The sequence below is a fragment of the Pelophylax lessonae genome (genome assembly GCF_965119305.1).
Source record: "Pelophylax lessonae genome assembly, chromosome: 6".
NCBI lineage: Eukaryota > Metazoa > Chordata > Amphibia > Anura > Ranidae > Pelophylax > Pelophylax lessonae.
Window position 1 is genome coordinate 125,292,954 of NC_138773.1, and position 26,111 is coordinate 125,319,064.

General features: G+C 51.8%; 1 protein-coding gene across 2 annotated transcripts in view; it reads right to left on the reverse strand.

Annotated features, from left to right (window-relative positions):
- Positions 1-26,111, reverse strand: part of ABCC1 (ATP binding cassette subfamily C member 1 (ABCC1 blood group)) — an 891,484-nt gene that overhangs the window by 306,185 nt on the left and 559,188 nt on the right. For both annotated transcript variants that reach the window (XM_082260033.1, XM_082260032.1), the window contains exon 19: positions 25,548-25,722. In XM_082260033.1, the coding sequence (XP_082116159.1) occupies positions 25,548-25,722 (175 nt within the window). The remainder of the gene's footprint in view (positions 1-25,547; positions 25,723-26,111) is intronic.

Sequence of the window (26,111 nt, forward strand, 5' to 3'; positions counted from 1 at the left end):
GTCATCTTAAGCACGTTAATGCGACCGAACCATGTTACCGAGTGGGACGTCCACGATTCCAGGTCAAGATGGATACGCGCCAGCAAGTCGCCGTAGTTCTTGTCATATAGAGTTTTCAAGTCAGGGGAGATGTTCACGCCAAGGTATGGGAGGTAGTCCTCCCGCCATCTAAAGCCAAAAGATCGCTGTAAGGTCGAAGCCAGGTCAGAGGGCACATGAATGGGAAGCAATTCCGATTTATCATAATTGATCTTGAAATTGGAAAGCTGCCCAAACAGGCCCAGTTCACGTACCAGTACAGGGAGGGAGAGTTGCGGTCGTGTAAGATAGAACAGTAGGTCATCGGCATATGCCGACACCTTATGTTCCGTAGAGCCTACTGTGACGCCAGCAATTGCAGATAGAGCCCTCACTCTCCTCAAGAAGGGCTCCAGGGCCAGGGCGAAAAGGAGGGGCGACAAGGGGCACCCCTGCCGGGTGCCATTGTAAATAGGAAAGGGATCCGACAGTAGCCCATTCACCCTGACCCTGGCACTCGGGCCGCGATATAGGGCCAAGATCCACCCCAACATACGGGACCCAAGCCCCAGAGATCGAAGAACCTCCGACAGGTATGGCCAGGCCACCCTGTCGAAGGCTTTTTCCGCATCCAGGGACAGAGCCAGACAAGGAAGTCTGTCCGGTCCGTTCTGTGCCCAGTGAAGTACATGGAGAGCCCTGACGGTGTTGTCCCGGGCCTCTCGGAGGGGCATGAATCCCGCCTGGTCAGGGTGGATCAAGGACGCAATATGGTCTTGGAGGCGAAGGGCCATAATCTTGGCCAAAATCTTGGTGTCGGCATTGAGGAGAGAGATGGGCCTGTAGCTGGCACAGTGGAGGGGGTCCTTACCCGGTTTCGGAAGTACCACAATGTGGGCCAACAGTGCCTCAGGAGGGAGAGGCCGTTCATCCGACACCGCATTGAAATAAGAGCACATACGGGTGCTAAGAACAGGGAGCAGGGACTTGTAATAGAGGTTAGTAAAGCCGTCTGGGCTCGGGCTCTTGCCCGCAGGCAAAGCAGATACCACCCTGCTCACCTCCGCCTCAGTAATGGGAGCCTCCAGCTCCTCCAGGGTCCCGTCAGGGAGCCTAGGGAGTCCGGAGTCAGCCATGTAGGCACGTATGTCGGACAACCGACCCCCCCCAGCCTGTGGGAGATGGTACAGGGAATCATAAAATCGCTGTAAGCAAGCGGCTATGCGAGGGGAACTTACGACCCTTCCCTCTGGTGTCTCCAAAGCATGGACATGGCGGGCCTCCGACCGTTTATGTAGCATACGGGCCAGCAGGCGGCCACATTTGTTGCCGTGTTCATAAAAACGGTGCGCCCAAAAACGCAGCTTGTCTCTGGCCCGTCTGTCCAGACAGGATGACAAGTTGTTCCTGAGGTCCTCCAGAGAGCGAGCATCCTCCGGGGCCCTGTCCCTCTTATGTTTAGTCTCCAGTTCATGGATCCGATCCAGCAAATCGGAGACCTCCTGCTGTCGTTGCCGCTTCAGTCGGGCACCGTGCGAAATGAGGACCCCCCTGATCACAGCCTTATGGCCCTCCCATATAGCAGACGGGGAAACATCAGGCGAAGAGTTAAGCTCAAAATAGGAGCGCACCTCTTCAGTCACTTGACCCAAAATAGAGGGGTCATCCAGGAGGTTTTCATTCAGGCGCCACGTCCGGGTCACACGGTGAGCACCGGGGGGCGCGAACGTCAGGGAGACCGGGGAGTGATCAGAGAGAGTAATGGACCCGATCGAAGTGGCACGGACAGCGTCTAGGTGGTACTGGTCTACCATGAGTAAGTCCAATCTAGAGTACATGTCGTGAACCTTGGAGTAATAACTGTAATCCCTGACCCCGGGATTAAGGGTCCGCCAGCAGTCAACCAGATGCAGAGCTCTGAGCTGCCTCCTAAGGTGCTTCTGAGCTCGAAAAGAGAGCGGGGAGCATCCCGAGGAGGAGTCCAGGGAGGAATCAAGGACCACATTAAAATCCCCTCCTAAAACAACAATGCCCCCCCCCCCGAAACCCCTTGAGTTTGGTAAGGACCGAGGACAAAAAGGAGACCGTTCTAGAGTTAGGTGCGTACACATTAGCGAGGGTGTACGTGTGGCCGTGAACTGTACCCTTCAGAAAAAGGAAGCGACCCTCAGGATCCACAAGGGAATCTATGAGCACAAAGGGACACTGTTTGTGAATGGCTATGGCGACCCCCCTGGCCTTGGCAAGTGGAGATACACTATGGTACCATTGGGAGAACACCTGAGTAGGTAGGCGGGGGGTGGAGGAGGCAGTGAAGTGCGTCTCCTGCAAATAAAGTATATCAGGGCGCAAGTGACGCAGTTCCTGCCACATCCTACCCCTCTTATTGGGAGAACAAAGTCCCCGTACATTGTATGAGGTCACACGAAGTGTTTCAGCCATGAGACAGCAATGGGCGGACAGAAAGAACAGGCAAATAATACACTGTCATGAGCCTCGCCCCAACCAGCAAAGGAGGCAAGAAGAACTCCAAGATGCATTGTCCCATACCTCCACCGTGGGCTCCACGCCCCCCACCAGGCCACCCAGGGAAAAGGGAGAGAGAGATGAGAATGTGGAAAGGGGGAAAAGGGACAACAGAGGGAGGAGACAGAGAAAGAGAATGGGATAGTAGAAACGAAGAGTAGAAAAAGAAGAGCAGGAGACAAAAAATCGTCCTCAGCATGGTGAGGTATCCCACAGGGACGTGCCCCCTTGGCCTCAAAAGAGAGGGGGCAGCTCCAACTAACCATACCCAAAAAAGGGAGGGAAAAAAAAACCCTCGAGGGTTTGGGAATACCCAGACCCACGGGGCCACCTACTGTGGGGTAGTGACTGAACCACTAGTGAGAGGAGCAATGCATCTCCGAGCCATATAACAATAACTAGGAAGTAAACATGACCTGCAGCCGGTCTGGGGGAGACCCGCGGCCCCCGAGGACCCCGGGTCAGCCCCAGTCCGTAGGGGGGAGAACCCCACCCCGAAACCATCAACATATAAGGCTAACAAAGCTAACAACGTAGTGCAAATACCACCATAAAGATAGAGGGACCCAGCCGGGCCCCCCAAGGCAGCAGGGGTTAGTAAAGCCCGCCATCTGGCAAGCTTCCAATAAAGGTGAGCAGCGTTCAGTCTCTCTGGGAGGCCCGGGCGGAGCCCCGTCTCGAGCCTCTGCGGCGTTTCCCTCCACGCGGGGTGACTTGTTGCCATCGCTCAGGGCGTTGCGGTAAGGGTAGAGTACTCTGCAGTCTCCAATCAGGGAAGTCCGTCAGGGGGACATCCAGGGCAGCACAGAAGCGTTGCAGGTCATCTTTGGTGCGGAGAACAGCCGACTTGCCATTCCTGGAGGCGGTAAGACGGAAGGGGAAGCCCCAACGATACACCACTTGATGAGAGCGTAAGGCATCCAGTAGGGGGCGCAGGGAGCGCCGTTGCATGAGTGTCCGCCTAGACAGGTCGGGGAACAGAGAAAGTTGAGCGCCATCAAAGTCAATCACAGCCATAGACCGGGCAGCCTGCATTATATCCTCTTTCACAGCATACTTATGTAGTTTGCATATAACATCCCGGGGCGGCTCACCCTCCTTTGGTGGGGGAAGCAAGGCCCTGTGCGCTCTGTCAATGTCTATGACATCAGGGGCTCTATTTCTCAAAATCTGACGAAAAATACCCTGGACAGAGGGGACCAGGTCAGGCGCTCTGGTGGCTTCAGGGAGCCCCCTAATGCGAATGTTCTGGCGCCTATCTCTGTTCTCGTAATCATCAAGCTGATCCATAAGAGTGTTAAGGACAGTATCATGTGTGCTGGCAGACCCCTGAAAGGAGGATAGGAAATGTAGGATATCGTCCTGGCCGGATTCTAGGGCATCCACCCTGTGTCCCAGAGCCTCAGTGTCCGCCCTCAGACCCTCCAAGGCCTGGGTGACCGAATGCTCCACTGTAGTAGTAATCAGGTGGACAATCTCCATCCTGGTCGGCAAGGCCTTAATGTGGGCCTTCCAATCCCAGTCCTACTCCGTGTCCCCAGAGTCAGTGGAGTGAGGAGATGCCGCTGTATAGGGCAAGAAGGGGTTGGGGCTGCGCTCCTGTACCTGAGGGAGTTGTATTCCAGCGGAGGAAGACGGTCCCGGGAGCAGCGTGGAGGCCGGAGAAGATCGGGGCGCCGCCATCTTGGACGCCTCGCGGCGGCTCCGAGGGGTCACAGAAAAGAGGTCTCGGAGGTCCGTGGAACGTGCAGAGAGCCCCCCGGGAGGCTGGGAGGACGGCCGTCTCTTCGGTGGCATCGCCAGCGGGTAATTATACAATCGACGGGCGCTACAGGTCAAGTGGCAGGCTCAGGCAGGCAGGAGCTCACTCGAGATGCGTCCTCACACCATCACGTCCAGGCCACGCCCCCCACCTTGCCAGCTTTCTGAGACTTCTGGGAGCCGAAAGCCACCCGCGTGGGCTCATGAGCCAATTTTAGGGTATCCCGTACTGAAATAATCAGGGCTTCCATGAAAACGCGTTCCCGTGCTGCAGCTGAAGACAGGTCCGCTTCACCATCTGAGTGCGAGGACAGCGACCCCTCAGGTAGGGGAGCGTCGGGGGCAACAACTTCAGCCTCTGAATCAGAGGACAACTCCATAGATGGAAAAGGCAGTGGCCGTTTATGGCTATCAACTTTAGATGCCAGGCTTACCAGAACTGCTGAAATCGCAGCCAGCGACTGCGATATGGCTGTCCGGGAGTTGCACAGAGTGGGTCTGAGGGTGATATCACAGTTTGGGACTCCACAGTGCAATTTGCAAAAACAGGAGTACTGTTGCTTTAAGAGCACCAATCGCGGCACCCACCACCAAACAGCGGTCTGCAAGGAAACCCTTTAAACCAAACTGACAGCAGAATGTGCAAGGATATGTTCGCAGGGACCATAAAGTACTGTACCACCTCAGACAAACTGTTCTCCTGATAGCTCCAGCAGGAAAAGACAGGAAGCAACCTCAGTCAGCAGCAGGAAACAAATGCACAGAAAGTGATGTCGCCTGAGGAAAGGTCACGCTGCTCAGCATAGCACTAGAGCTACACAAAAATGGTTGCCAATACATATCAATAGACAGCTCAGGGAAAATGGCTGCCCCGTACAAGTCTATGGGGAAAATAAAAATGACATTGCCCACACTTAAGATGGCGGCGCCCAAGGCGAGTCATGCGGCCAGGGACCGACACATGGAGGCCTCAGGAACCACAACAGGAACCAAAATTCTTCCCTGAACACTAGCTAGCAAGTAAGTAAGGAGAAATAAAAGAAAATATTCTGAAATAAATACAAAGCACTGTGACCAGAGTCCCACCTAGGTCCTACTTTCTCTAGGCAGAAACAAACCGATGTGCTGGGCTGTGTCTGTGGGGGTTATGTCTGGAGTGACAACCCCGTGGGCGTGTATATGCTGTAAATTTGTACTAACTTACTGCCTAGACTACTGCTGCAGGTGGCAGCATTACCCACACAGCTCATGAAGATTAGGTGGCGTCTGTCAATGGACGATAAAGAAATCTAGATGTGGGCTTAAGATTCTGCAGACTGAAATTAGTTAGAATGGTTCTTCCTTCACAGAGGGAATATATTTCATACCCAACACATTCACAGCCAGATCCAGCATGTCTGTATCGGGTTTAACAGAGGGAAAAAAAATGTACGATCAGGATACCCCAACAGTGAAGTCCTGCAGTTTGCTTGCATACTTCGAGCAGACTCAATTCTGCATACCAGAGATTGAAGTGAAGGCTAATTCAAATAAAACAAAGGATTAAAAGCCAGACTGATCCCCCAACTAACCAAGCATACTAAAATACCAAGGACAATGAGGAGGCCTTAAAACCGGGCCCCAGCCAGTATTGTGTCTTCCAAAGTGGCTACAGATAAAGCTGGAATGGGATCCACTGATTACTTAGAAGCCACAAATAAAAGCACTGTATTGTATGTGCTGTGTAAACATCTGGATCAGGGTACATGATGCTGCTTCCACAGCAGCATTGTGATCATCCAGAAGAGGCTTTAGACCAGATTCCACAAGTACTATCTAACTGGAGTCTGTTGCACTCACTTTTGGCTACATTAATATGCATCCTCTACTCTCTAAGCCTAAAAAAATCATGCAAGTGGCTGTTCAACAATATTGTGCCTGACAAACAACCTACAAATAAAAATAAACTGGGTAAGCTGGGTGTAAATTATGTTGTAAGGCAAGGTGAACACATGTCCAGTGCAAATTTCCCCTCAGTTTTCACAAATTTACAAAGCAGCTGTTCAGCTGCAATTTACATGCAGTTCAGATGCAAATGTTTGGAACCAGTGGCCATCAGCATCTTTAACATTAGCTGGTTGTTAAGGTGCAGGCCAGGAAGCCACGTCTTTACTAACAGATGACTCATCAGCTGTCAACAGGGTCCCCCACTGACAGCTGAATGTAAAGAAAACAATGGTATGGATTTTGAGGGGAACCCCCCCCCACGCCGAAATTTAAAAAAAAAATGGCGTGGGAGTTCACTCGTCCTTTCCGGATCAAATTCCTGTTCAAAACCGATGACATGGGTGATTCAGATGAGTTACGATCAAAGGCAATAGCCTTGAATTTGCATCTGAACCACACCGCAGTGCTCAGAAAACACAAAGGACTCTTTTTTAATTTGCAGCTAATTCGCGCTGCCGCTGCACCACATGTGTAAACTGGCTCAATAGAGAAGGCTGCCGGTTCACGTTTTATGCAAATCAGATGCGATTCAAAATGCATCCAATTTGCATATATGTAAACGGAGCCTAAGGCTGTTATGAGAGAATACAGATATATCACTGAGACACACACGTTCCTGATTCAGCCCTGTATATAGCACATGTGCAAAACAAAATAAATAGTATAAATTTCCCCGAGTAGAAATAAAGAGGAGAACCCCCCCCCCCCCCAATCCCATGGCCAGCTTGCACACCGTAATCCAGCATAAGCCTGTGAGTAAACTGAAGGTACAGGGACATGAAATATTGCCTCAGCTCTGGACCGATAAATTCATAAAGAATCCTAAATGCTGGCCTGATTAGTGGAGCCCTGCGTGAACTGGAACAGACAGGGAGTCACTGCCAACGGCAGGACTGTCATAAAGAAAACTCCAGCATAGATGATGAACTGAAACCGCACGTTGCTTGGCTAACAGGAGAGCTGTTCATGATTTTCATACCCGGCTTGAATCAGTAGATGTAAATGACTGGAAAAGCTTTCTGAAATTCAGGGCTTTCGAAGAGAACATTCAGTTGACTGAGCGGTGAGGCTTTCAGAATTTAACATATCTGGAATAAATATACCAAGCAGCTTTTGATAGTAGAACAGAAAACAGAGCTGAAAAAAATACTTCCACAATTCTGGGGACAAAAAACTGAGGCATGTTTGTTGCCAGTGTCCACTTTTCCTGAAAGCGACAGCAGGGCTGCTGTTAGAAACCACAGGGCCCCTTACAGCCTCCCCCCCCCCCCCCCGCCTCTTGCAAAAATGTCAAAACGATATTTTCAGAAAAAATACATGAAAATCATTATGTGTGGACACAAGCATTCTGTCATACAGAAAAAAAAAACATTTCATCTTACAACCAAAATTCTCCCCAAATAATAATACATACATTCCACCAACTCCCACCCCCAATCCCACCCACCTCCCCCCCAGCTCAAATCCCACCCAAATCCCCCCTCCTAGCACAATTCTTTGCTCCCACCCCCAATCCTGTCCCCAGCTAAAATCCCACCTGAATTCCCCCTCCTAGCACAAATCTCGCTCACCCCAAAAAAAGAGTTTTTGTAAGAACTTACTGTAAAACTCTTCTCTGAGTCCTCCGACAGTCGCAGCCCCTCATTAAGCCTTAACGAGTGGGTAATGGCGCCCTCTGCAGGAGCAAGCTAGGCAGTTTGAAAGGTTAATAAAAAATTTTCTACACTTAGACACACCTCCAGGGGGCTGTCCCTCAGCCATTATCCTGACACAGTTACTACTGTCCATCAGTTTGTAGCAAGCAGTACTGGAAGGCAATAACCCCAATATCCAAAGACAGAGGGGCGGGGTCTGCGTCTGTTTTTTACGTCCTCCGACAGTCGCAGCCCCTCATTAAGCCTTCACGAGTGGGTAATGGTGCCTTCTGCGGGGTGGGAAGACGCAACCTACCGAAAAGGCAACATATCAACCAGGCCAGAAAAAACAACTGAGCCAACAGGGCAACAAAAGCTCAAACAGGAGCTAACCCAGAATAAGAAAAAAACCCACCAGGAAGAGACCGAAAAAACCACATCTCTTCAAACAACCGCCACACTCATAACCTTGCGGCCAAAGGAAGCATCCAAGGATGCCATCACATCAAGTTTGTAAAATCTTGTTAAAGTGTGCACAGACGACCAGGTCGCCGCTTTTCACACCTGAGCCACAGAAGCCTGATGGCGAAACGCCCAAGAGGCACTGACAGCTCTAGTAGAATGAGCCCTGACAGGGAAAGGAGGAACCTGACCCTTGATTGAATAGGCCTGAACAATCGTCTGTCTGATCCATTTAGAAAAGGTTGCTGCGGACGCAGCCGAACCCTTCCGAGGTCCCTCAGGAAGGACAAACAGGGAATCAGACTTCCGAAAAGTCTCCATAGCGGACAGGTAAACCCTGACCACATCCAAGGAATGTAAGGCAAATTCCTTGGGATGCTTGGGTTTCACACAAAGAGAAGGCAAGACAACATCTTCGTTGAGGTGGAAGGCAGACACCACCTTGGGAAGAAAAGATGGATTGGGTATCAAGACCACTTTGTCCCTATGAACAACCAGATAAGGTGAGCGGCAAGACGGAGCCGCCAACTTAGAAATTCTGCGAGCAGAGGTGACAGCCACCAGAAAGGCAACTTTCTGGGACAACACAGGCAGAGGTATTTCTCTGATGTTCTCAAACGGAGGCCTTTGTAAAACGGACAAAACCAAGTTCAGGTCCCTTGGAGGCAAAGGAGCCTTCCTCGGGGGAGCCAGATGTCGCACCCCTTGAATAAAAGTGCAAATCAAAAAAACAGAATTTTTGTAAAATCTTACCTGTAAAATTCCTTTCTCTGAGTCCTCCGACAGTCGCCGCCTCCTCTAAGTCATCACTATTGGGTATTGACTTCCGCTCCGCAGGAGTAGCTAGGCATAAAGACTTAGTCAAAAGAACAAAGGCATTTGCACATACACACCCATGGGGGCTGTCCCAACTGGTCAATACTCCCCTGCAGTGACCACTCCCCACTCAGTTTGGTAGCATAGCAGTAGGTAATAAGAAAACAACCCCAAAAGAGGGGCGGGGGCGGCGACGGTCGGAGGACTCAGAGAAAGGAATTTTACAGGTAAGATTTTACAAAAATTCTGTTTTCTCTGGTCCACCCCAGACTGGAGGAAAGCCAACACTCTCGACACCGAGTACGACCGAGGGGAGACCCCTGGACTCACACCAGACGAACTAAGCTTTCCAGGTCCGGTAATAGATTTTACCAGAAGAGGTTTTCCTAGCCTTGATCAGGGTAGGGATGACCTCAAGACCTGGGTCTCAACAGCCAGGCCGTTAAAGCCAGCGACTGTAAAGCAGGATGGAAGATCGGACCCTGAGACAGTAGATCTTCCCGCATTGGCAGCCGCCACGGAGGCGCCACTGCCCGGTGAACAACGTTGGCGTACCAGGACCGGCGTGGCCAATCCGGCGCCACCAGAATCACATGGTGCGGTTCCGAGGCTAACCTGCGGAGGAACCTGGACAACAACTGAATCGGGGGAAAGGCATACATCAGACGATACTGATGCCAAAGGGCCACCAACGCATCCGAGGCATCCGCCAGAGGATCGCGCGTTCTTGCCACGAACCTTCTCACCTTGCAGTTTAGACTAGATGCGAACAGATCCACGTCCGGGGATCCCCGCTTCGCACACAGCATTCTAAAAACCTCCGGGGTGCAGGGACCATTCCCCCTGGTCCAGGGTCTGGCTGCTCAGATAGTCGGCCTGCCAATACTCCACACCCGTAAAGTGAACTACTGCAAATGCCGGGACAGGAGTATTGGCTCAAGACAGAATGTCGGTCACCTCCCGGGCCGCCCGGGCACTCCTGGTGCCCCATTGGTGGTTGCTGTAAGCAAACGCGGTAGCACTGTTCGTCTGTACCCGAAAAGGACGGCCCCGAAGTCGGTCCGACCATTGGAAGAGACAGAGTTTGATCACTCTCAATTCCAGCACATTGAACGGAAGGGAGAACTCCTCCTCTGACCAAGTGCCCTGGGCAGACAGGTTGCCCAGGACTCAACCCCAGCCCGACAGGCTGGCATCCGTGGTAACCACTGTCCACAGCAACGGACGGAAGGACTTGCCTGCCGACACCGCCGGGGACTGGAGCCACCACAGAAGAGCCAATCTGGTCTGACTTAATGAGACACTCAGATCCAGGGACTGAGGCAGTCTGTCCCACCTGGCCAGGATCTCCGCGTGGCGAGCCCGCGTGTGAAACTGAGCAAAGGGTATTACCTCGAAGGCCGAAACCATCAACCCCAGGCCCCGCATACAGGTCCTGAGTGACGAGGACGAATTGTCCCTGAGAGACCTGATCTCGTCCTCCGGCAAGAACACCTTTGCTAAGCAGAGTCCAGGAGCATACCCAGATAGGGAAGAAGAACCGATGGAGACAACATCGATTTTGTACGTTGATGGTCCATCCGAACTCCTGTAGCGTCTGTACCGTGGTGGACAGATCGCGCAGCAGGTCCTGGCTGACACTCGATCCTAGTAGGAGATCGTCCAGATACCCCAAGACCGCAATGCCCTGTGCCCATAGCAGGCCCAGAACCGGCGCCAGCACTTTGGTAAAGACCCTTGGAGCCGAAGCGAGACCGAAAGGTAACGCCACAAACTGATAGTGGCCCTCTGTGATAGCAAACCGAAGGCACCGCTGGTGACCCTCGAAAATGGGGATGTGTAAGTACGCATCCTTCAGGTCTATCGAGGCCAGGAATTCCCCTGGGCTCAGGGAGGCCACCACCGAACGGAGAGACTCCATACGGAATTTCTGAACCCGCACAAAGCGGTTCATCGCTTTCAGGTCCAGAATAGCACGTACTTTGCCCTCCTTTCTGGACACAGTGAACAGATTTGAATAAAATCCCCGAAACCTGTCCCGATGAGGCAACGGGACAATCACCCCCTGAGCAAGAAGGTCCTGCACCGCTTGATGCAGGTCCTGCAGACGCCCTGGAGGCAAATGAAGATTGGAGGGAAAAAATCTGTCCGCCGGCCGGGAAAGGAATTCGAGCATGTACCCTGATCTAATGATTTCCTGAACCCACCTGTCCGAAATCCGGAGCGGCCAAGGTTGGAGGAAACCGCGCAAACGTCCCCCCACCCCTGAAACGGGTGAGGGCGCCCCTCCAGGCAGAGACGGATTGAGCCGCCATCGCCGGACTTCTGCTCGCCCATCCAGGGCTTCTACAGGCCACTTCGGCCCTTGAAGGGCTTGCACTTGGTTTGTTTCCGAAAGGCACGAAAGGACCCCTGAGTGGATGGAGGAGTAGAACCCCGCTAGCCGCAAAAGCACTTGTTCTTCGGGTTCTGGGGCAGCATGGTGCTCTTGCCCCCGGTGACGCCTTTCACCAAGGTATCCAATGCCTCACCAAAAAGGCGAGAATCAGCATAGGGAAAATCAGCAACTGTTTTCCGTGATGACTGGTCAGCCGACCAGCTCTTCAGCCAGATCAGTCGACGGTTAGGCACCGCGACACTAGATAGGCGTGCTACCAAAGGGGCCTCATTCAAGGCCGCATCACACAAATACATGACTCCTTGGTGAATTTGATCCACCATAGCCAGCCGGGCAGGTGGAACAGCATCAGACACGAGGTTGCTCCTAAGCACCTTAGTCCAATCAGCCACTGCCTGAGCCACCAAAAAGGACGCGAAAACAGGTTTGAGCCAGGAACCCGTCACCGTGTAGGAATGGCGGGCTAGAGACTCCAACCGTCTGTCCGTGGGATCCCGAAAAACCAGGGTCTCCTCAGTAGGAACCAAGGTAGCCTTGTTCAACATGGCCACAGTGTGATCCACCTGTGGAGGCACATACCATCGCGATCCCGTAGCCGGTGCAAAGGGATAAAGCAATTTGAACTGACTAGGTACCAGAAACGGACGTTTTAAAGTGCGCCACAGTTCATTAACAGTGTAATGAAACTCAGCGGGGCAGGGAAAAACCTGCGCCAACTTGCGGGTCCTGTGCGTCCCAAGGGAAGACAATGCCCGGAGGACTGGGCTCATCCTCCAAAATGTAGTGTTTTCTTTACAGAAAACAATCAATGCAGCCATGGTCACGCGTTCTTCAGGCGACCCCGGGGGGAGGGGGGAATCATCCACCCCCTCCACCTCCGCCTCAGACCCCAGCGGGTCTAAGGATGAGCGAGACCCTGAAAAGGGCACACCCGCCGCAGCAGCCATATCACCATCTGAATCAGAGGAAAGAGATAATCTGGGCCTCTTTCCAGCAGCACGTTCAGCCATCAGCACCTCCATTTTGGACACTAAGTACGCCACTACAGCGGCCAAAACATGCCCAAGTCAAAAAAAGACAGTGCAAGAAAAAAGGGTACTGTCCCTTTAACACCGCTGCGGAGTGCGCAGCCCACCGCTATAAGACAGTGACAAAAGACCCCCAAGAGGAGAAGAAAAAACTGATCCAGAAATGACAAAACAGAAGGTTATGGAAGAGACATTCTGCAGAGCCCACAGAGTGTTACCACCTAGCTCGCTGCTTGAGGTCATGAGAGGCTGAACTATAAGCTGCAAATGATTCAGGGAAAATGGCTGCCCATAGAACTGAATGGGAGACTTTGGGAAAATGGCCGAACACGTGCGGAACGATCGTTCGGCCCCACGCAAGATGGCGTTGGATGGCGCCAAAACAGCATGTAAAGCAGCCCACAGTGAAGCCAACATGCCTGCCCAAAGTAAAGATGGCGGACCACGCGGTTTTTCCCTCGCTGCGGGCGCCACACACATCGTCTGCACCCCCAGTGAAAACATCTAAGTGACACAGGGAAAAGGGGCTCCCACACACACACAGCACCATAGCGCAGAGTATGTACAAAAAAACAGACCCCCTCAGGGATCACAACAGGGAGGCCCACAACGACACAGACATGGGGGACACACAGAAACACAGGACTGCCACCCCAGACAGAGGCCCCACACAGAAGTACTTACCTGTACCAGATGGTGTGGGGAGCCTCTAAGAACGGAAAGCCACTGTCCTCATCTGACAGGGAATGCCGTTAGCCAGGGACATTACACTGCAGCACCGCAGATGTGTCCAGTGAGGTAGCCACCTCACGGCTGCATCCCTGCTGCGAGCAGGGATGGGTCGTTCATAATGCCAGGACGAACCACGGCTGAACGCTCGATGGTGGGCTGGGGGTCCCTCTGACCCTCTGCCCTGGAACCAGGGCGGTCAGTCCGAATCCCAGCACCGCATGAATCCATCTTCATCCGAAGAATCGACTAAAAACTAAAGCAAAATAAACAGCTAGTATAATCAAAAGATTAGAAAGGCTGAGACTGTAGCCCCAGCACAGGGAAGTACAAGAACTACTCCTGATGCTAGGCAGAAAGAAACTGAGTTGGGAGTGGTCACTGCAGGGGGGTATTGACGAGTTGGGACAGCCGCCATTGGTGTGTATATGCAAATACCTTTGTTCTTTTGACTAAGTCTTTATGCCTAGCTACTCCTGCGGAGCGGAAGTCAATACCCAATAGTGATGACTTAGAGGAGGCGGCGACTGTCCGAGGACGTAAGAGAAATTAGTCGCCAAGAGACGATGGAAGAAAATGGCCAAGGCCGACAACTGACCTTTAATCGTGGCCAGCGCCAAACGCTGATCCACACCTTCGACTTCGCAATATACACCTTCCAAGTGCGATGGTAAATTTTTCGAGAGGTAGCTTTCCGAGCCCTCAATAAGGTATGAATAACAGCCCTCGGAAGACCCTTGTCTCTCAAGACTTTGCTTTCAATAGCCACGCTGTCAAAGCCAGAGACTGCAAAGCAGGATGGAAGATCGGCCCTTGAGACAGTAGATCGTCTCTCAGCGGAAACCGCCAGGGAGGCTCAGCGACCATCTGAACGATGTCTGCGTACCAAGACCGACGCGGCCAGTCTGGGGCCACCAGAATGACCTACACCCATTCCGACGCCAACCTTGGCGTCCGCCAGAGGGTCGCGGGTTCTGGCCACAAACCTTCCCACCTTGTTGTTGAGATGGGACGCAAACCAATGCTCATCAGAAGATCCCACCGGGCACACAGGATGGTCCAGGGTCTGGCGACTCAGGTAGTCTGCCTGCCAGTTTTCCACACCCGGAATGTGAACAGCTGAAATCGCCGGAACATGCGTCTCGGCCCAAGACAGAATCTCGGCCATTTGCTTGGCTGCCCGGGCACTCTTGGTGCCCCCTTGGTGATTGATGTAAGCCACCGCCCTGGCGTTGTCCATCTTAACCCTGAAGACGAGTTGTCCAATGGAACAAGGAGAGCTTGATCGCTCGGAGTTCCAAGACGTTGATCGGCAAGGAGGCCTCCTCCGCCGACCACGACCCCTGGGCACAAAGTCACACAGGCACATCACGGCCTGGGTTACTTGATCCACCATGTCAAGGGCAGTCGGAGAGGACGACTCCGCCACCAGGGCGCGCCGAAGCACCCTGGACCATGCCGTGACAGCTTGAGAGACCATCACCAAAGCAAAAATAGGTTTGAGCAGGGAGCCCGCCACCAAGTACATGTGGCAGGGAAAGCATCTCCACACGCCTATCTGCAGGATCCTTAAAAACCGGGGAGTCTTCCACTGGCATCAAGGTAGATTTATTCAACCTAGAAACAGTGTGGTCCACCTTAGGTGACACCGTCCAACGTTTGTCTACAGGATCCGCAAAAGGATAACGGCATTTAAACTGCTTAGGCACCACCAGCATATGTTTGATGCAACGCCATTGGTCGTTCACTGTTTCGTGAAACTCCTCGGGGCAGGGGAAAACCTGACCCGACCTCTGGGCTTTGCGGAACCCGAAGGCAACCTGACTTGGAGGGCTCATCGTCAAGATTTAAAGTCTCCTTAACGGAGCTAAAAAGTGCATCCACTGCTGCACGTTCTTGCGTCGCCGTTGAGGAAGACTCTTCCTCCTGCCCATCTGAATGTGAGGACTGGGACCCCTCCGGGGGGGACGTTGTCCGTGGAAACCAAATCAGGCTCCAAGTCAGAAGACTGGGAGGGCATAGGCCGTTTTTAAGAAGTGCGTTCAGACATCAGCAGATCCACTTTGGATGCCAAAGTTGCAAGATCAGTAGATAATGAGGCCATGGAAGAGGATACACCGCAAAACTGCACCGCCCGTGGAGACCCCTTCAAAACAGCTACAGCCACAAGAAGAAACAGTTTTTACAGGAAAATGTCTGAAAAAACAGTTAAAATCACCCCACAGTGCCACACACGCTGCTGCAGTGAAGAGAAAAGAGAAGGTGACCTCACTCACTAGAGGCCTATGTCCGCCAGGAGCCACAAAAATATGGTGCCTGATAGAAAATATATGGGAGGAAGCACTGGCAAAATGGCCACCACCCTTACTAGGCGGTCGCCCACATCAAAGATGGCGCCCAAACCGGCGCCAAAACGATGAGGTAAAATGGCTGCTGCCCATACAAAGATGTCTAAACAGCCTGCCCTCACCTAAAGTGGCGCCAAATAGAGCAAAAAAACACATACGCTGGCCCCCACAGGGAACCCAAGAGAGCAAACCCGGGATGTATTAAGCCCCCACACCCCCAGCCATAGCAGTATGCACCGCAGAGCGCCCCCAGCAGGGGCAGGGAGGAAGGGGGCCGTACCAAACAGCCAGGAGGGGGATACCACAGAAGCCACCATTTACTGCCATCCCCTAAGAGTGGGCTCACAGAACACCCCACAAGATAATAGTCCCTTTTTAGGGACACAGGGGTAGTAGCACTCACCAGTCCAGCGAACACGGGCACCGCTCTGATACAGAACACGTCCCACCCAGAGTAGGGGTGCCATCAGCCAGGAAGGATGCTAGCAACACACGGGCGTTCCAAAGTTGAGACATCCCGGCGAAGAATGGACTCCGCAGGCTCGTCCCCATCTCAAGGGGCACTGTCGTTGCGAGGCCTGGGCGCACCAATGACCTGCGACGCTCGTGGCAGGCTGGGACTCCATAAGGATCCATATTATCCAGTGCAAGGCCCAGCTCTGCTGTCGCTTGTAGTCCACCAGGAATTCCCCTGACTAACTAGCGATAGTGAGTGTAATAAGAAGCAATTTTCAAAGAAAAAAACAGTTTTCAAGAAAAAACAAAAACTGAGACACTAGGTCCCAGCTGGGAAGACCTAGCCTACTCCTGATCCTAGGCAGCATAAAACTGAAGAACAGTAGTAACTGTGTCAGGATAATGGCTGAGGGACAGCCCCACCTTTCAAACTGCCTAGCTTGCTCCTGCAGAATTCACCATTACCCACTCGTGAAGGCATAATGAGGGGCTACGACTGTCGGAGGACGTAAGAGAAAAATTACGCGTCTAGTACATATTCTTTCTCAAACTTTCTATGCTAGCACAAATCTTATCCCCCAAATCCCCCCTGCCAGGAGAGGGGATGTTTGTGCCAGGAGGGGGTGGGGAAATTTGGGCTAATAGGCGGGATTGGCGGGGGGGGATTTGTGGCGGGGGGGGTATGGTTGTGTTGGCAGGGGAGATTTGGGGGATAAGATTTATGCCACCCCAATCCTGCCCCCCCCCCAGCTCAAATACTATTCGAATCCCCCCTCCTAACACAAACCTCCATCACCCCAAAAAAAAAAAATCACCAGCCTAGCACATATTTTCTCTCTCAAACTTTCTATTCTCCCTCAACTTACAGGGGGAAGCCACCTAAAGCCAGGAGTAGCTGTGTTGTGCTTTCCCGTTCTATCAGAAGAGCGCTGGTCTATACAGCACATGAGACCGGATGACTCTTACTGTAGATCGCACTGCACACACACACCGCCCCCTCTCTCCTCCAAGGGCTGCTGACCTCCCGGGAGCAGGAAATGTGGATAAGGGGCGGTGTGTGTACAGTGCAATCTACAGTAAGAGCAAACCGGACTCATGTGCTGTATAGAGGAACGTTCTTCTGATAGGAGGGAAGAACACAACACAGTGCACCTCCTCCCTGCTCTTTCCTCTCTGCCTCTTCTCTCTCGGCTATAGGTTCCTGTCTCCTTGTTCTGGCTGTGTGTGCGGGCGGGAGAGGGGGAAGGAGCTCAGCGGCAGCCAGGTCAGGGGGGCAGAACCAAACTGGCACAACTCACCCCAGCACCCCCTAAATCCGGTCATGTGTGTCTCTCACCAAGCAACTGAAAGCCGGCGGGAGGGAGAGGGAGAAAAACTGGCTTTTAGTTGCTGGGTGAGAGATGCAGAGGGCATTGTTCCTTCTCTGATCCACCAATCCTCCTGCTGTCCGGGCCCCCCGTGTGCCCGGGCCCCATACAGGAGGACCCGTGGTCCCCCCTATCAGTAGCCCTGAGCAACAGTATAACTCCTGCTAGAGGCCTAACTAGAAACCATTAAGGGCCCCCCTGGTCCCCACCTTAACTTCGAGCCCAGGGCCATTCCCATTGATCCCAGGGCCCTTTATTATGATCCCGCTACGGGACTGTTTTACACGTTTTCCAGCAGGCTCCCTTCCTTCTGTCTTGGGTAGGGTTGCCACCTTTTTTTCAAGCCAAACCCAAGCACTTTAGCGGCGCACAGCTATTTTTTATTTTTTTTGTAGTATACACTTTACATACATTTTGTGATTAAATAACATTTCTAATCATATGGCTTTAATCACAAGAGTCCCCCCTTACATCAGAGTCCACAGAGCCCTCTGCAGAATTTCCACTTACACTATAAGTGGGATCTTAAAGGGGAACCATAATTTAGGGGAGCTCTGATGTAAGGGGGAATGCTGTGGTGTAAAGGGAACTCTGATGTAAGGGGGTCTTTGCTTACCAAAGCCCCCCTTACATCAGAGTCCATAGGGCACCCCTTACTTTTGAGTCTTACATTAGAGTACTCACTGGGAGGCAGGAAAGAGAAGGGGGGGGGGGGAGACTTTACTCACAGTGGATAAATGTGAGTTCACTCAGTCATTGGCACCTTAACCTTATCTGGCTGCTGGGCTTCAAACTTTCCACCCACACATCCCCTACTCTGAGGTCTAGCACTACCAGGGAGTGTGGGCTGGGCAGACACAGGAGGGGAAGTTGATCAGCTCTCTCCCCTCTCCCATCTGTCAGCACCAGCTCTGGGCTGTGCAAGAGACACTCTCAGAGCCCTGAAGCCAGCAACCCTGCTGTGAAGCCACAGTGTGGGCTCTTGCCACCCTCCCTCCCCAAAGTGGCGGAACTCCAGGGCCGGGTCGTAAGAGCGACCTTTGCGACCCTGGTAGTTCCGCCACTGATTCCTGGGTTCCTCAATGGATAGAAAAATATAATTTTTGTAAGAACTTACCGTAAAATTATTTTCTCTGAGTCCTCTGACAGTCGCCACCCGATGGTTTTAGCCTTCACTAATGGGTAATGGCGCACTCTGCAGGAGCAGACTAGGCAAATAATTATCAGGTTAATACAAAAAAACTTTTGTACCTCAGCACGCCACTAGGGGGCCATCCCTCAGCCATTACCAGAACCCAATCTGATATTACCTCAGTTTGTAGCAAGCAGTACCGGAAGGCAACAACCCCCAGATCCAAAAACCAAAGGGGTGGGGGCGTCCCAAAGCAGTGCAGGTATGAGGGGTGGGAAAGCAACGCAACCAATGTAGAAGGTAATGCAAATAACCGGGCTAGTAACAACTTGAGCCCCACAGGAAAAAACTGAAACAAACCCAGAACAAACACCCCATAAGGAGGGACAGAAAAATAATGTCCCCTTAAACAACTGCCGCACTCAAGACTTTGCAGCCAAAGGAAGCATCCGAAGATGCCAAAACGTCAAGTTTGTAAAACTTAGTGAAAGTGTGCATGGACGACCAGGTTGCTGCCTTGCACACCCGAGCCACAGACGCCTGATGGCGAAAAAGCCCAAGAGGCACTAACGGCTCGAGTAGAATGAGGCTTTACCGGGAAAGGAGGAACCTGACCCTTGATGGAATAGGACTGAACAATCGTCTGTCTGATCCACTTACAAACGGTTGCTGCGGAGGCGGCCGATCCCTTCCGAGGTCCCTCAGGAAGAACAAAAAGAGAATCAGACTGCCGAATCGACTCCGTGGCGGACCGGTAGACCTTGACCGCCCAGTCCAAATACAGAGAATGCAAGGAAAACTCCTTAGGATGCTTGGATCGTGCACACAATGAAGGCAACGTGATATCCTCATTGAGGTGGAATGAAGAAACCACCTTGGGAAGAAAAGATTGACTTGGTCGCAGAACCACCTTATCTCTATGAAGTACCAGATAAGGAGAACGGCAGGACAAGACCGCTAACTCAGACACTCTGCGAGCCGACGTGATGGCCACCAGAAAAGAAACTTTCTGTGACAACACAGACAGAGACATCTCCCGGATGTTCTCGAAGAGAGGTTTATTGTAACATTGACAAAAACCAAATTCAGGTCCCATGGAAGCAAGAGAGCTCCCCTCGGGGGGTGAGCCAAATGCCGCACCTCTTGAATGAAGGTGCGGACCAAAGAAAGCGACGTCAAAGGTCGTTGAAACAAAACGGCCAAGGCCGACAACTGACCCTTGACCTTAGTCAGCACCAGATGCTGATCCACGCCCTTCTGCAGGAAGGCCAAGACCTCCACCAACGAGAAGGAATGAGGGTTAAAACCATGCACTTCGCACCAAGCGATATACGCTTTCCAGGTGCGGTGAAAAAAATTTCCTTGAAATGGCTTTGTGAGCCTTTTACAAGGTAAGGATGAACGCCTGAGGAAGGCCTCTATCCCTCAGGACCTGGCTTTCAACAGCCATGCCGACAAAGCCAGAAACTTAAAAGCAGAATGGAAGATCAGTCCTTGAGACAGAAGATCATCTCGCAGCGGAAGCCGCCATCGAGGTTCGACGACCATCTGAACGACGTCCGCTTACCAGGACCGTCGAGGCCCGCCCAGGGCCGCCAGAATGACTGACATCCGTTCCGACGCCAACCTGCGGAGGAACCTGGATAACAGTTGAATCGGAGGAAAAGCATACAGTAGCCGATAGCGGTGTCAAGGCACCACCAACACGTCTGCGGCGTCTGCCAGAGGATCGCGAGCCCTGGCCACGAACCTTACCACCACTTTGTGGAAACGGGACGCAAACACAACCACGCCCGGGGTCCCCTACCGGGCACACAGGAGGTGAACCAACTTCGGATGTAAGGACCATTCCCCTCGGTCCGAAGTCTGTCGACGTAGATAGTCCGCCTGCCAGAGTTCCACACCTGGAATGAGAACGGCCGAGAATGCAGGTACCTGCGATCCGGCCCAGGACAGAATCTTGGCCACTTCCTTGGCCGCCCAGGCACTCCTCGTGCCCCCATGGTGATTGATATAAGCCACAGCCGTGGCATTGTCCGTCTGTACCCGCACTGGACACCCCTGAAGCTGAGATGACCAAAGGAACAGACATAGCTTGATCGCTCGGAGCTCCAAGACGTTGGTCGGTAGCGAAGTCTCCCCCGCCGACCACGTCCCTTGGGCACAAAGCGTGCCCAGAACTCCTCCCCAGCCTGAGAGGCTGGCATCCGTGGTGACAATCGTGCATAAAAGAGGTCGGAAGGACTGACCCTGTGTCAAGGACTGCAGCCAGAACCACCACAGGAGATCCGACCGCACTGGATGACTCAAGGAAATACTCCTTTCCAAGGACTGAGGTGTCCTGTCCCACCTGTCAAGGATCTCCGCTGGCAGAGACCTGGTGTGAAATTGAGCTAACGGAACTGCTTCGAAGGCCGAGACCATCAGGCCCAGAACCCGCAAGGCAGGTCCGCAAAGAGGAAAGATCGTCGTTCCTGAGAGCTCTGATCTCCTCCAGAATCGTCCTGATTTTGTCCTCCGGAAGGAAGACCTGAGATTGAGCAAAGTCCAGGACCATCCCTAGGTTATGGCGACGAGTAGAGGGAGTCAAGTGTCGACTTCTGAAAATTGACGGACCACCCGAACTCCTGAAGTGGCTGAACCGTCACAGCCAGATCTTTCGCCAAGGTTACACATAAATTCGACCTTAGCAAGAGGTTGTCAAGGTAACCTGAGGACCGCAATGCCCCGTAAACGCAGTAAAGCTAGAACCGGAGCCAATACCTTAGTGAAAACCCTGGGAGCCGAAGTGAGACTGGAAGGCAACGCCACAAACTGGTGATGCTCCCCAGCCACCACGAAGCGGAGATATCGCGGATGACCCCCGAAAACAGGGATGTGGAGATACGCATCCTGCAAGGCAATGGATGCCAGTAAGTCCCCAGGCCTCAACGAGGCCAACACCGACCGGATGGCTGCCAACCTGAACTTCCCGCACAAAGCGGTTCAGGGACTACAAGTCCAGAATCGGACGCACCGTGCCCTCTTTTCTGGGCACCATGAACAGGTTGGAGTAAAAACCGCAAAACCTTTCGCGGAAGGGAACGGGTACAATGACTCCGTGTGCAAGCAAATCGTGCACAGCCCTCATGAAATCTCTGAGACAATCAGGGGACAGCTGGAGAATGGACGGGAGGAACCTGTCTGCGGGGCGAGATCGAAACTCGATCCAGTACCCTAAATGAATCAGTTCATGAACCCACCTGTCCTGAATGCCGGACAACCAGGGTTCCTAAAAGGAAAGCAGAAGTCCCCCCACCCCGACAACGGGGAGGGCTTCCATTTAGGGAGAGATGGACTGGGCCGCCGAACCAGACTGACCGGCATTAAGATTACCCGACCACGGCTCCTCGTGGCCACCAGGAAGTCGGAAGGGTTTACTGGCCATTCACAATCTTGTGAAAAACCGGGCAGGAAAAAAGCCTGACCCGACTGTCTGGGGTCTGCGGAACCCGAACAAAACAGACCGCACACCTGACTGAGCTGGCTCATCGTTAAGATAGAGAGTTTTTGTTATGACGCCTATCCATCGTAGCGTGTTCCCGCACTACCGAGGAAGATTCCCCCCTCCTCTCTCTCAACGTGGAGGACCGGGACCCCTCAGGGGGACCATCTTCCATGGCAACCAATTCAGGCTCAGAGTCAGAGGAAAGGGAGGGCACAGGCCGTTTATATGGAGGAGTGTGCCGACATCAGCAGATTCACCTGGGATGCCAAAGTCGCCAGATGCAGCAGGCTATGGGAGAGGATTCAGGTGTACCCGAAGCCCCCACCAGGTCTGCGGGGGATTTATTATCCTGGGAGTCCATTTTTGCATTCAAATGAAGAAGGGACGCTGGCCCTTTAAAATTGGCGGTTCCCGCAGACCCCCCCCCCCCTCCCCCTGCAATCTGCACTAACAGAAAGAGCCCCCTGTGAAAACACACTAGCCACAAATAAACGTTTTGGTTGAAAAAATTACAACGATTAACAAAAATCCCCAGCCTGTCAGCACATTTTTACACAGGATAAAACTGTGGAGAAGGAGGAAGAGACCTCACAACAGGCCAGCCCTCGAGCCCAGAGAAAAGGTGCCTATTGAAAGTCTATGACAAAAGTCACAGGGAAAATGGCCGCTTGCCCTTACTAGACATGTTGCCCACATCCAAGATGGCCCCCGACCGGGAGCCTGAGCATTTCTTAATGAGGGTTTCCTCAAACGGATAACGCCTGTCAATGCGTTTAGAAATAGTAAAAGTGCGTTTTGGCAGACGCCATTCTTCTTCGATTGGATTGCCAAAACATTTGGGCAATGGAAAAACCTTCGCCACTTTGATGCGTTTTTTAGTCCCAAAAGGGATTTCAGTTTCAGCTATTTCCGATGGAATACCCTGTAACCTTAAGGTTTCTTGAACAGATACAATGAGTGCGTTTACCAACGCTTCCTCTCGGGCTATGGCGGATGCCGAAACATCCTCCTCACTGTCTGAAGAGACAGGACCCGAGACACCAATCCCAGATGAAGTACCTGCAACTGCAGAAATAGGCTCAGAGTCTGAATCCGAGGTTTCAGATAATAAGGGGTTAGGCGGGGGTCGCTTTCTTGCGCCCTGTCCCTGACAAGCCACTTCCACCCGGGACACAAAAGTTTCCATAATAGCTGACAATGATTCAATTGTCAGTGGGGTGCTGGAGGATCCCGCAGACCCCTCGAGGGGATCCGGAGGAGATACATGAGTGGCAGGGTCCATGTTAATTCAGGACACCTTTGCCAGCAAAACAAAAAAACTTTTTTTTTTTTTTTTGTGTGTCTCCCCCTAGCGCAATAGCGCCCCTCAGAGTACCTGCTTCTCGATCCCACAGAGAGAGAGAGGGACCCCCAAGGCTCACCAACCGATGCAGTGCAGTTTCCAACCAACTGCAGTCAGCGTCTGTCTTACACAGACTGGAAGGAGCTGTTGCTTTTTCCCGGGTAGAAGGACGTGGCTCCGCCCCCTGTGTACGCCTTCCGGCGTTCCCAGCTCTCCACGAGGTAGCTGGGCTCACAAAACATGGCCGCCCCCATAGAAGAGACATAAGACTCCAAAAACATGGCGGCCGGCGTGACCTGAGGACATACATGCACTTGGTCTACGGCAAAATTGCGGCGGACCGCCTAAATCGTTTTCCCAGCACATCCACCTACATCTCTGCTAAGAGGCGATATATGGATCTACAGGAGATACACTACAAATAAGGTAGGATTATACCTCCTATGTCTGCTGTAATGTTACAGTCTGCTGGGTAGAGTGTTAGCTCTCAAACCAAGTCCACTTCCCCAAACACATGCTGTATTACAAGGGGGACTTGTAAGTATCAGATATATACTGACCATATATGGAGGGGCCCATAATACATACTGCCTCATAACGAGGAAAAAAGGGAACGTTTACTCACCATACCGAACCGACAGGCACCCTCTCTTCACAATACCCTCTCCACCGGGGTGGGGGTTTGTGGACCACTCCGGACGCCTCGACCCTCTGGTTCCTGGCGTCCAAGCGAGACTTTTAACTCGCAAGGTCAGTCCCTCCACTGGGACTCCGTCGCGGCCGACCCAGCGCGGAGCTCTGGTCTGCACGCGCTCGTAGGCAGAAAACCGGGGTGACCACTGGATCTCAACATCCAGCCCGTCGCCCGGCCCCGCATACTTACTTGAATGTGTCGCGGCCGACCAAGCGCAATGCCATGGTCTGCGCGCGCTCGTAGGCCGGCTGGGGTGACCACAAGTGTCGCCCAGTCCGGCATTTTGCTTGAAGATCTCACAGGAAAAACACTGGAGAAAAACTACCTAAAAAATGTCTTTTTCTTAAAGAAAAAAGTCTTGCCAGGACCAAAAGATCCCAGCAAGGAACTTAGGTCCTTACTCCTGACTAGACAGAAAAAAACTGATTCCCTGTAGCAGAGAGAGGGAGGATATACCCTCAGGGACTGCCCCTAAGGTGGAGCCAGAACGTTTTGTCTTTCTGCCTAGTCCTACTCCTGCGGAGACAACATAACCCAGCTCTTGAGAATCAAGAAGACTACGTCTGTCAATGAGCGATAGAGAAAATCTATTTATGTGAAAAAACAAATTCAGAAAACAAAATATAAGGAATCCAAGACACTAGGTCTCAGCAGGAAAGACCTGAAGCTCTGCTCTTGACGCTAGGCAGCTTCAAACTGAGGTAATATCAGATTGGGTTCTGGTAATGGCTGAGGGATGGCCCCTTAGTGGCGTGCTGAGGTACAAAAGTTTTTTCGTATTAACCTGATAATCAATTATCTGCCTAACCTGCTCCTGTAGAGTGCGCCATTACCCATTAGTGAAGGCTAATACCATCGGGCGGCGACTGTCAGAGGACGTAAGAGAAAGAACATTTTTACAAAGAATAACTCAGTTGGTATTTGGGAAATGTGTCATAAAAATTAATATGAAATTGACAGATTGTGTAGAGCAGAATTTTTAGTCCCTGGTGGCCCCCAACATTCATTGAAATAAAGAAGGAATAGCTAGATAACTGCATAGCAACTTTAATAGCACCTGTCCCAAATTCATTATTGCCAGTGTCTGAGCTTCATGTTTGCAAATGTTTATATTTATTTATTTTTAAATTATACCTGCCAAAATGTATTCCTGGATAAAATTAGTAAAATGTGGAAACTTCAAAATCTTTTTTTATTGGGGCCACAGAAAGCATGGAAAATCTGCTGTTTAAAGTCTTTTCTATCCTACCTATAGGATTGCCACTACTGCCCTAACTATGAAAAACATGGCAAAGATCCACTTTAATAATAATTTACACAACAAAGGTTTTTTACAGTATCATTTTCTGTGCTTGTGCCTCACCTTGTGCATTGTTCTGCTCAGCATTGGCATATGTACGCAAGAATTCTGCAAAAGCACCATCCTGTTCCAAAAGCGCCTGGTAGGAACCAATTTCAGTTATTTTGCCATCCACCATCACAATAATAGAGTCCACTTGTGGCAAGTAACTTACTCCATGAGTTACAAGTATACGAGTCTACAGAAATGATTCAAAACTATAGTTACAGTCAACAAGTACAAGTAAAATACCAAACATACCAAAACAAAGCACACATGTTAAAATCCAGTAACCTTAGCTTATTTTATTATTTTGTGAATAAGGCTCCATATACACGGGACATTGTAAATGGCCGTTTAGGAGCAGTTGGGCGTTTTTTTCAGAAGCCCCTGAACCCATCTACATTTTATCTGATCTGTCCATGTACACAGGGTCGTTTACAGTCATTTGCAGGCAGTTGAGTTCAGGGACGTTTTTTGGAACGCAATTATTTGTGTTCGAACGTGTGTTTCCCGGCGTTTCAAACGCAGAAACGCGGCCGAACGTGATGAACCTACGTTCAGCCACGTTATACGTTTTTTTTCTTC